Source organism: Arachis hypogaea, chromosome 13 (assembly GCF_003086295.3).
Source record: "Arachis hypogaea cultivar Tifrunner chromosome 13, arahy.Tifrunner.gnm2.J5K5, whole genome shotgun sequence".
NCBI lineage: Eukaryota > Viridiplantae > Streptophyta > Magnoliopsida > Fabales > Fabaceae > Arachis > Arachis hypogaea.
Window position 1 is genome coordinate 111987315 of NC_092048.1, and position 11327 is coordinate 111998641.

At 33.3% G+C, this 11327-nt stretch overlaps 1 protein-coding gene across 2 annotated transcripts; it reads left to right on the plus strand.

Moving 5' to 3' along the window:
- The first annotated feature begins 8027 nt into the window (after positions 1-8027).
- LOC112732703 (cytochrome P450 86A22) lies at positions 8028-10761 on the plus strand. Of its 2 annotated transcripts, none has more exons than XM_025781460.3 (2): positions 8028-8221; positions 8522-10761. In XM_025781460.3, the coding sequence occupies exon 2, from the start codon at positions 8664-8666 to the stop codon at positions 10335-10337; it is 1674 nt and encodes a 557-aa protein (XP_025637245.1). In that variant the 5' UTR covers positions 8028-8221; positions 8522-8663; the 3' UTR covers positions 10338-10761. The 2 variants fall into 2 exon arrangements, with proteins under 2 accessions (XP_025637245.1, XP_025637244.1); XM_025781459.3 differs by having other exon boundaries at positions 8090-8226.
- Positions 10762-11327: the final 566 nt, after the last annotated feature.

Consider the following 11327-nt stretch of genomic DNA (forward strand, 5'->3'; position numbering starts at 1 on the left):
ATGCTTCCAAGACTTCAAACTCTATTGTGAGGTTTCACTCTTCTCTCCAATTCGGGTTCTCTCTCCTCTAGCTCAAATGAGAATCATTTTACTTTTTGTATCTTTCTTTAAGCCACAGCTAGGGTTTTCTCTTCCAAGGTCAACCCTTTTATTCTTGGGCTAGCTGAAATCTTCTCTTCTCTTTCTTCAATTAACCCTAAAAAAGGATTTGGAATCATGGCTTAGCGCCGTAGAGACACAGCAGCAGCATCAATAATCTTTTTCCAAGAGCTTAGCAAAATCCAAACCTTGGATTTGTACTTTGCCTCCAAGAAACACTTTCAACCATTGATTCAAAGCAAAGAAACTTTACCACCACTTTCTTCATATTATCCGAAATAGTGGTGCAGAGGGAATGAGAAAATGTGAAGTAATTAACTTGCATGTAAATAGAAACAAATTATCTTTAACCTCTAAACTTGCTTAGCTATCTTTTACATAGCTTGATTTGACATTAGCTTCCTTGATTAGCTTTCTCTTTCTTCCTCTTTGATGCTTGAATGAAAAAGTGAAGCTCTCTTTTCCCTGTTGTTTACCCAAAGTGAACTTAGTAAAGCTTAGGGTTGCTTCTCTTTTGCTTGAAAGCTAATGGGCTAAGTTTGTGGATCATTATCCATTCAGCAACCTTGAGTGCATTTGGTTTCATAGGTTTGGGCTGCAACAAAAATAATTTGTGCCTGCACACTTGAATCACATCATCAAAATCCCACTTGGGTTATTAACCCAAATTAACATGTTTGTCATCATCAATTTGTTATTTATTTTTCTAAACTCAACAAATGAAATAACGGATAGTAATTTGAAATTATACAAACGAAATCAATAGACCCTATAAGTTCTCATAATCGTCGTCACCTTCTTCCTTCTGATGGTCTCGCTGCTGTTCCTGATACAACAGTATTGTGGGTGCTGGTATCTGGGCTGGTGCAAGTGCAGATGAGGAGGAGCCACCTTCAGCGTCGTTGCCCTCTGCATGCATCTACTCATAGTATACAACCACTTGTTATCGCATGCACTGTATGTGCTCTAGCTCCTATTTGAGCTCCTACCTCAGAGACTTCGTCATGCACACGAGGAGCTCATTGTACCTCTCCTCAGCTAAATGGAGCTGGTGACCTTAATCTTGCAGGCTTTGGGTTAGGCTCTGAACATACTCACGCAAATTTACTTCCTGCTCATCTTGATATGCGGATCTACGTCCTACATATATTAAATTTTTTAGAAATTTTGGCAGAATTTTTTCTTAATTTAGAGACCTCAACAAGACAAAATTTCTTAGCTGTCAGTGTTTAAACAATTGCAAGCATGTATTAAAACAAAGGTTTAATTACTTTGTTGGTTCCTATAATTTTGTGTAATTTTCAATTTGGTCCCTATACTTTTTTTCCTTTTAATTGGGTCCCTGCACTAAATTCTTTTTTCAATTAGGTCCCTCTTGGTAGTAATTGGCTTAATTGTATAGGGACTCAACTAAAAAAAAATTGGTGCAAGGACTCAAATAAAAGGAAAAAAAAGGTGTATGGATTCAATTGAAGAAACAATTTGGTGCAAGGACCAAATTAAAAGGAAAAAAAGTATAGGGACCTAATTGAAAATTTCACGAAACTATAGGGAACAATAGAGTAATTAAACCTAAAACAAACAACCAACACATCTTGTTAAATTTTTTTAGTAATTTTGGCAGAATTTTGGCTATAATTAGCGACCTCCACCAAATGTAATTTCTTACTTTTACAAACCAAACATGTCTTTAAACAATTTTAATAAAAATTCGGCAAAATTTTTCTTTAATTCAGAGACCTCTACCAAAAGAATTATATATCAGTTTTCATTGTTGAAACAATTGCAAACATATATTAAAACAAACAAACATTCACGCAAACATAGAATCCTAGCCGTTTTAGTGCACATTCCTTTATTACTCCGCAATTTTTTAGCAAACAAGAATTTTGAGATAGCGCAATAAATAACATTCTCCCACTTCTGTCCTAAAACTCTATCCTAAAAAAGTAAATCTGGAATAAAACTTAAATAATTTATCATGTCTAGAAAATAAAAAAACTAATCTCGGTACTGCATGAATAACCCACATATACAAGCAGCACAAACAACTTACAGTAAAGCTAAAAAAGAAAATCCTAAAACAGAAATGAAGTTAACAAAATCCTAACCAAACACTGATAACTATAAATTACTCTAAACCCTAACTAAACCATAACTAAATACGAATCACTCTAAATTATTTCAACAATAAATTATAAATTAATATAATTAAACTCTAATTACTCTAAACTAATTTAAACCATAAACTCTATCAAAATTTAACAAAATCTAACAAAATTATTATATTAATGCCCTATATCAAACCTTGATAAAAAAAATTAAACTCTAATTACTCTATACTAATTTAATTAACCTATATTAAACTAACATATTAGCTTAATATACAAATTAAACTAACAAATAACAAATTAAACTAAACTAAATTACTATAAATGCTAAATAAACCCTAGCTAAATACTAATCACTCTAAATCACTATAAACCTTAAATAAACTCATTAAACTAACTAAACATTATATTAATCGCTCTAAAATATTTCAACAATAAATCATAAATCAATCCTAATTAAACCATATTTAACCCTAATCAATCCTAATTAAATCCTAATCAACCCTAATCTAACAAAGTTGATATGTTAATATCCTATATCAAAATTTAACCTAATCCAACAAAATTAATCTAACCTAAACTATCATATTAATCTAAAGTTAGGATTTTGAAAAAAAATGGCGGCAGAAACTTACCCTAAGAGAAAAGCATGAAAGCAGCAATGACAGCATGCGAGGCTCCACGGTGGTAGTAACAATGACAACAGCAACTACTAAAGAAGCTTGAATATGATCTTCCCTCACGCAGTACCCACCCACGATAGAAGAGAAGGGGACAATGACAGTGGCAATAGCGAACTTTAGTGACAACAACAATGGAGACTGATGGCGGTGAAAGAAGAGAGAGAAGAGAGAGAACTCAAGCAGTATCCACCCACGATGGCATAGAAGGGGGGCAGGGATGGTGGCCACGACGGCAACAATGGAGACTGGTGGTGGTAACAGAAGAGGGAAGAGAGGAGAGAAAGGTAAAGATACATAAATGGGAAAGGGGGAGCAAATTCGAATTTAGGTCAAATTTATCGTTGGCTTTTTCGTCGAAAAAATCCAATGGTAACATTGGTTTTAATAACTAAAACAACGCATTTTGAAAATTTGATTACCGTCTGATTTATCCGATACGAAATCCAATGTTAAAAGAAACACAATTTAAATTTGAATTCGTACCGTTATCGTTGAATTTTTAGACGATTTCTTTAATTCGACGATAATATTAACAGCTTGACGAAATTGTCATGCTAACCGTCACAAAAGCCAACAATAAATTTGTCGGTAATGATTGATGCAAAATCTGACAATAATTTTAATGATATATAAATAAATATAAAACAGAATAATATAAATTTATAAAATAATAAGATTAAATAGAAAAAAAAACTATTCCATATTTTCAAAATAAATTTTTTATTATTAAAATATTCTTTTATTCTATCTAATCCAATATACAATAAATAAAAAATAGCAAGTCAATCTTCAAAAATTTCACCGTAATGGAAATGGAAAAGACTCATACAAAACTTATACAACAAAAATAACAGGAGAAATAAAAAATGCAGGGTCCTTTGTCTGCTTGGTTAGTCAAATATGGACTTGTTCATAGATCTTTGGATTTCGACTACCAAGGAATCGAAACTTTACAAATAAAGCTCGAAGATTCCCGACAAATTTCTTGTAATAATTATTTAATTTATCTTTTAAAATTGAGTTTAGCTAATATGTATTTTAATAATACATGTTAACATTATTATTAGTAAGAATTTTAATTTTTTTATGAATATATGACAAATACATTCGAAACTTAACTTTTTTTATCACAAAAATTTTCAAATGATAACTTTGACATGTATTGATTTTATAAAGAGATAATTTTCAAAGTTCATTAATTTTAAAACATAAAATAGCTTCTTAATTATACTTAAAAAAATTTTAAATTACATTTTCTTTTAATTCTTGTCTTGGTTAAATATATAAAGCTTATTATCACCGAAATGGTCATCTTCATCTAGAAAGATTATTATTAGAGGAATACTCTGGACAAAATTAGCAATTTCTTCAAGAAAAAGGGGGCGGGCATTCATAACTAAGCATGAGCTATTTAATTAATGGATGGCTACTTGTGACAATGATAACCATTTTATCGGTGACCATATATATTAATTACTGGTGTGGAATGCTTATGAGAGCGCCGGACATGGTAGCAATATAGACGGGAGTGACATATTATTCATGCCTGTTAATGCCGACCGATAATGAAGACATTCATCATTAAGCACTGGGAGAAGCTAAGGTCTACTCATTATAAGGCGTTTCATGAGTTTCCCCAAAATAGAGAAAGGTTTAGGGTTGTCACAATCTATATATTCAAATTACGATAATATTTGTGGTCTTCTTTTTGTTTGGGTACGAATATGTGTGCCCTTTTAAGTTGATTTAAAAGCAGAGATATATACAAAACTTTTAAGTCTTTATACATAAATAGGACGAAAAATTATAATTTTAGTGGAAAAAAAAGATAAGAAAAATAATTGGTATTAACTAAAAATCTAAAATTCAATACAAATGCAACAAAAAATATTGATGACTTAAATAATTTTTTAATCTTAAAATTATTATTATTTCATGCTAAGGGCTTCGCTGGTAATGGCTCAACTTTTTCAGTCACCAGCGCTAAAGTGTAAAGATTACATTCTCACCCTCCAATAATTTCGTTTTTAATTTCTTCTTTTAATAATATATTCACAAATATTAAAGAGAATTATAACCAAAGCTCAAGAGTAAAATACATAAATAAATTATTTCATTTTTTATTTTATATTTATCTTAATAAAAATACTATTTATACATCAAAATAAACTATTAAAATCAGTATTAATGTGTTTGTATATAAATATATGTGTAATTTAATTTATTTTCAATGTGTATTATTTATATTTTAATATTTATTTTATATTGATAACTGACTTTGATGATTGATTTTAATATACATGTAGACATAACTCTTATCTTAAACTAATTTTGATTACATATATGTCTTATGCAAGTTGTTGTAATCCACGACTATTTTGAATTGAAAATTAGTAAATTATTTTTTGGGTTAAAATATAATTTTCTCTTATACTTTCTCTTAGGCTTATGCTATATCTAGGGACAGACTTAAAAAAAGTAATGGCTTTCACCCTAACAAATTTTAAACTCATGAGATTATAATAAATACCTTATATAGAGTAAAATTTAATAGTATAATTATAATAAAGAGTTATTATTCATCATGCATTAGAGTTTAAATTTTTTTACATACATTTATATTATTTATATTTTTTATTTGATTTAAAGTTCTTTTTACATTTGCTTTTTTGAAATTAATTATAATATTTATAATTATATAAAAAATACTTTAATATTATTTATAATAATATTTTTTTTTAATTGACAATTTAGTTGTTTCTTTTTTATTATTTTTTTATTAGTTTTTACTTCTATTATTATATAAAAATACTTTATTATATTTTAAATTCACACAATAAAATTGTTAGTGAAATTCATTTATATTATTTTATGTCATATTTTACAATGATATAAAACATAAAAATTTAACTTGCTGCACATAAATACTTACTAAAGTATATTAATTAACAAAATATTTAAAAATAGATTATTTTATATTTCGTTAGATGTGAAATCATAAAAAATTATAAAAAATTATAAAGATTGAGATAATTTTTTTATTTGACAAATATTTATTAATTTTTTAATTAAAAAACTAATTATGATTATATGACATGATCATATATATGATATTATATTTGATTATATAAGATTTTAATTTTTGATTCCTCTATTATTAGATTTCTGAATCCATCCCGGCTATATCGTTTTGGATTGAAATAATTTACTAGTTTACAATGCTAAATTGTTTTCAGTTGCAACGAGATATATATATATATATATATATATATATATATATATATATATATATATATATATATATATATATATATATATATATATATATATATTATAAAACCAAAATCAATTCAAGATAAATATATAAAATTGGAGACTGAACAATTTACTACAAAATTTTTCTTCTAAAAATATCTCATTTCTTTTGAGTTTTTTACAACTGTCATCTGTGTCCAATAGTTGAACCTGAAACTAAATCTTTTGGTTTACCTTGAACAAGAAGCACATATAGTCATATAGATAGGGAGTTTAACAGCCAGCTAAGCAATTAACCTGCAAAATAAAATATGGTTGAGACATGAGATATGAGTAGAACTATGGAGACAGTCTAATCTAACCCCCAACCCCTTCTTCTTTTTTTTTTTTTTTCTTTATGAGTTGTCCAACCACAAAATTTATTCAACCTAATTTAAGTTTTTCACATGAGAGCACACAGTCGTTAATAATAGAGTCAATAGGGATTCTTGCCTTTTGCGTATCCTTAGTAGAATCTGATATTTCATATACGCGTGTACTAGTTCTAATAACTTCATCATTCATCGACCTCACATCAAATATAATAAATTATGTTGCACTTTTGAAGAGTACAAAGATGTCTTGCATGTCCTATAAATAAGAATAACATGAATATTGATTGGACAAATGACGAGTATCAAATTCTTTAAAACAGTATTAAGAAAGAGTCTTCTAATTACTTCATCTTGCGACATCTGTCTTTGACGCAGTACATGATTATTGATCAACTTCTACCCAATTTGCCTTAAAATTTCTGTATTAAAGAATGATAAATACATTGGGTGTTGAGGAAACATATGTTTAGAGAATCTAAAACACGTTATCCTTTAATTTTCATGATTTGTTCATGAGTGTTAATTGTTCAGCAAAGACAAGAATAGGAAGCATAGGGGGAACATATTTAGGTTGTGCCAGCTTGAGGAATTAAGTAGGAGTACAGAATTTTTATAGATAATTTTCATGTACCTAATATAAATTTAACCATGAAAATTTTCAGCACTTCTTTACATAGTTAAATGGATTTCAGCCATTAATTTATCTAAAGTATATATATATTTTTCGGGGGAGCAAATTCATCAATAAACATAAAGCTTTACAAGTATATTGTTATTGCAGGAGATTGCATGATCATTAAGAAATTAAGAATAAGTTATATGTGGTATTTTAATATTTATTGAGAAAATGAATTTTGTGGTTGGAGGGAAGAAACGACACCGTCAAAACGGATGTGCATTGTGTAGCAAATAAATGTGATTGTCGGTCACTAATTTCAACCCAATCACATGGAAGCCCCTAGCTTTTGTAGTAGCAAAATTAAGTGAAATCCAGGAACAAGGAAAATTTAGGTGGTTACTAGAGACTAGAGAAAGAAAATGTTGAAAAACTACACTCCTAAGTCCTAAGTCCCCACCACCCAATATTTGCATGCCGCCATGCTTAATTGGTACGTAAGGGTTGGCACCTATCACGAACTTCCGAAAAAATCGTAGTTAGTTTCCTCAACTAATCTTATTTTCTCCCAAATTAATGCTACAATTAAAGGCCATGCATCCCTGGAGCAACAATAGTGGGTGAGAACTGAGAAGTGAGAAGGGTGAAGGATTATATTCTACGATATATTCCTTATTCAAACACATTTGACTACTCATATATTGTGTACGTATCTGTGTGTTGTGTGTGGGTGAAATAGCTCTAAACAAACCATGATGGTGATGCATGTAATAATATAATACAAAATATAAATTTTTATCCAGAATTGACGCACACTCACTCACGTTAGAGATGGTGATGGGTGTTTTAGTATTGCAATTTATACCCCTCAACGACCTATGGAGGCATTAATGAGGGTGGATTCACAAGGTGTCGCTCAAGTCCACTTAGAACGAAACGAAGAAAACAACAACATAAATTATTGAAACTTTCAATACCTTCTCTACTTCTTATATTATTAGTTGTCCCACTACTTCTCTTCTTTATAAATCACTTTATTCCCTCTCTTCCCCTCTCACTCCTCATTCAGGTCACAAGCTCATCGTTACGTACTTCTCTCCCTCCCGGCCCTCTCTCTCACCAGTCACTTCTTCTTTCTTATATATATACACGTACACACACACACACACACACACACACACACACACACACACACACACACACACACCATTCTTCTATTGCATCTGATTTCTCAACTTGTGCTTAAACTCGGTCTTCGTTCTAGTGCATGCAACATATCTATATCTCATTCATCACAACAACCACTTTTCGCACATAGTTTTGCTCATTCTGCATTTTATAATTTATTGATCGATCCATTGATTACATTTTGATTCAAAATAGGGGGCCTTCTTGGCGGTGGGGAAAGGAGGAGAGAAGAAGGTACAATACAACTAACAAACGTAGTTGATAGAGTTGGGGAAGGTGCAACTAATAATAAAGAAGGAGCAACTGTACTTGTAGAGGAGTGGGTCCCTTGAATCACATGGATGCATCAACGGCTTTATTGATCCTATCGGCCATTGCAGGCTATTTAATATGGTTCTCATTCATCGCTCGTCCTCTAAGAGGTCCACGTGTCTGGCCCCTATTGGGGAGCGTCCCTGGCCTCATCCAAAACGCCAACCGCATGCACGATTGGATCTGCGAAAACCTACGCGCCTGCGGCGGCACGTACCAGACCTGCATCTGCGCCCTCCCGTTCCTCGCCCGCAAGCAGTGTCTCTTCACTGTCACGTGCGACCCAAAGAACCTAGAGCACATCCTCAAGCTGCGCTTCGACAACTACCCCAAGGGCCCCACCTGGCAAGCCGTCTTCCACGACCTACTCGGTGATGGAATCTTCAACACAGATGGAGACACCTGGCTCTTTCAGCGTAAAACCGCCGCACTCGAATTTACCACCCGAACCCTGCGCCAAGCTATGGCTCGCTGGGTTACCCGAGCCATCAAGTTCAGGTTCTGTCCAATCCTGGCAGCGGCTCAAGCCGAGAACAAAGCCGTCGACCTCCAAGACCTCCTCCTCCGGCTCACGTTCGACAACATATGTGGCTTGGCTTTCGGCAAGGACCCTCAGACACTCGCCATAGACCTTCCAGAGAACACCTTTGCGGTGTCGTTCGATTGCGCTACAGAGGCCACCCTGCAGCGCTTCATCCTCCCGGAGATCGCGTGGAAGTTCAAGAAGATGCTCGGGCTCGGCTTGGAGGTGAACTTGAGCCGAAGCCTCAAGAACATTGACCAGTACCTATCGGAAATCATCAACACGCGCAAGACGGAACTTCTCAATAAACAGCAAGAAGGTACGGCTGGGACCCTCCACGACGACTTACTCTCCCGCTTCATGAAAAAAAAAGAGTCCTACTCGGACCAGTTTCTCCAACACGTGGCACTCAACTTCATCCTCGCTGGACGCGACACCTCATCAGTGGCACTCAGCTGGTTCTTCTGGCTCTGCACCTTGAACCCCAGGGTGGAGGAAAAGATCCTCCTCGAGCTCTGCACCGTTCTCATGGAGACAAGGGGCATGGAAACCTCCAAGTGGGTGGAGGAGCCACTCGTCTTCGAGGAGGTTGACCGCTTGCTGTACCTGAAAGCCGCACTCTCCGAGACGCTGAGGCTCTACCCTTCGGTGCCGGAGGATTCCAAGCACGTCGTCAACGACGACATTTTGCCAGACGGAACCTTCGTCCCGTCGGGATCCATGGTCACCTATTCGATCTACTCCGTCGGTAGGATGAAGTTCATTTGGGGAGAGGACTGCATGGAGTTCAAGCCGGAACGGTGGCTCTCAGAAGATGGCACCAAGTTCGAGGTGCAAGATTCATACAGGTTCGTCTCGTTCAACGCCGGGCCAAGGATTTGCCTCGGGAAGGACCTGGCGTACCTTCAGATGAAGTCGATTGCGGCGGCGGTGCTGCTCCGCCACCGACTCATGGTGGCTCCGGGACACCGCGTGGAGCAGAAGATGTCGCTGACGCTGTTCATGAAGTACGGTCTCAAGGTGAACGTGCTCCCTAGGGATCTGAGGCCAGTGGTGGATAAGATCATAGCAACAGCAAGATGCAAGGGTGATGAATCGTGCGGTAAAGAAGCTGTGACTGTGACCGGTAATGGCGTAAATAATGAAGCCGTTGAATTGGTGGCTGCTGTTTCTTAAGTTAAAATCTTATGCTTATTATAAATTATAATTATAAAAATATATCAATAAAAACAACTGCTATATATCTATCTATACTACTACCATAGTGTTTTATTAAACTTGATTGAAGGTAATTTATGGTGGAGCATATATATGTGGAAAATAGATTTTGTGGCAGTAATTTACTAATTTGTAATGGTGCCTTCATAAGTTTGGTGTTACCATGAATTGGATATATATGGTACTGTGTGTCTCTCCATAAGCTACTAGTATAGAGTGCCAGGGCGGATAGTATGGCATAGCCGTCGTGATTACTCATTGATTGATATAATGTCACATTTGCATCAACCTATTTTCTTGATTTAGAATTGTACACGCTTGTATCAATATACTTATAGTTAATTCGACAACACGTATAACAAACTGATAAGCTTGCACATGATGAAGACGGGTGTACTTGTATACTTCTATTTTTGGCTATACCATTGCATACAATTTTTCTTTTCTATTCGCCATGGTTGTTGATGCTTTATATTCCCTAGTTTTTCCGGTTTTCGTTATTTTGTCTTTTTGGATCGGAGTTATATTAGTTTTATTATAAAAAATATTATTTATATATTAAAATTAGTCTTTATATTTTTACGTATAAATATATGTATAATTTAATTTATTTTTAATATATATTTTAAATTAATAATTAATTTTGATGATTTACATCTAATATGGTTAATGTCAGCTCTATATATACAAAAAATGATGTGAGCTAGGAAGAATAAACAAAAAAAAAAAATTATTACAACTAACACTTTCTATTAATATTAGCTAATTCTTTATTCAAAATTAAAATTTTATATTTAGAGTATTAGTTAAATATTAGTCAAAAATAATAAATTTTATTATTCATATATTATTACTTTAAACAAAATCATGCAGCAGGAGTACCAATTATAACTCCTCCTGAAAGAACAGGTAAAATTTTTAAATAATTATCCTCCGGTCCGAAATATT

What these genes read in the sequence shown, in the direction of transcription:
- LOC112732703 (XM_025781460.3), top strand. Translation starts at nt 8,664, where the DNA reads ATGGATGCATCAACGGCTTTATTGATCCTATCGGCCATTGCAGGCTAT.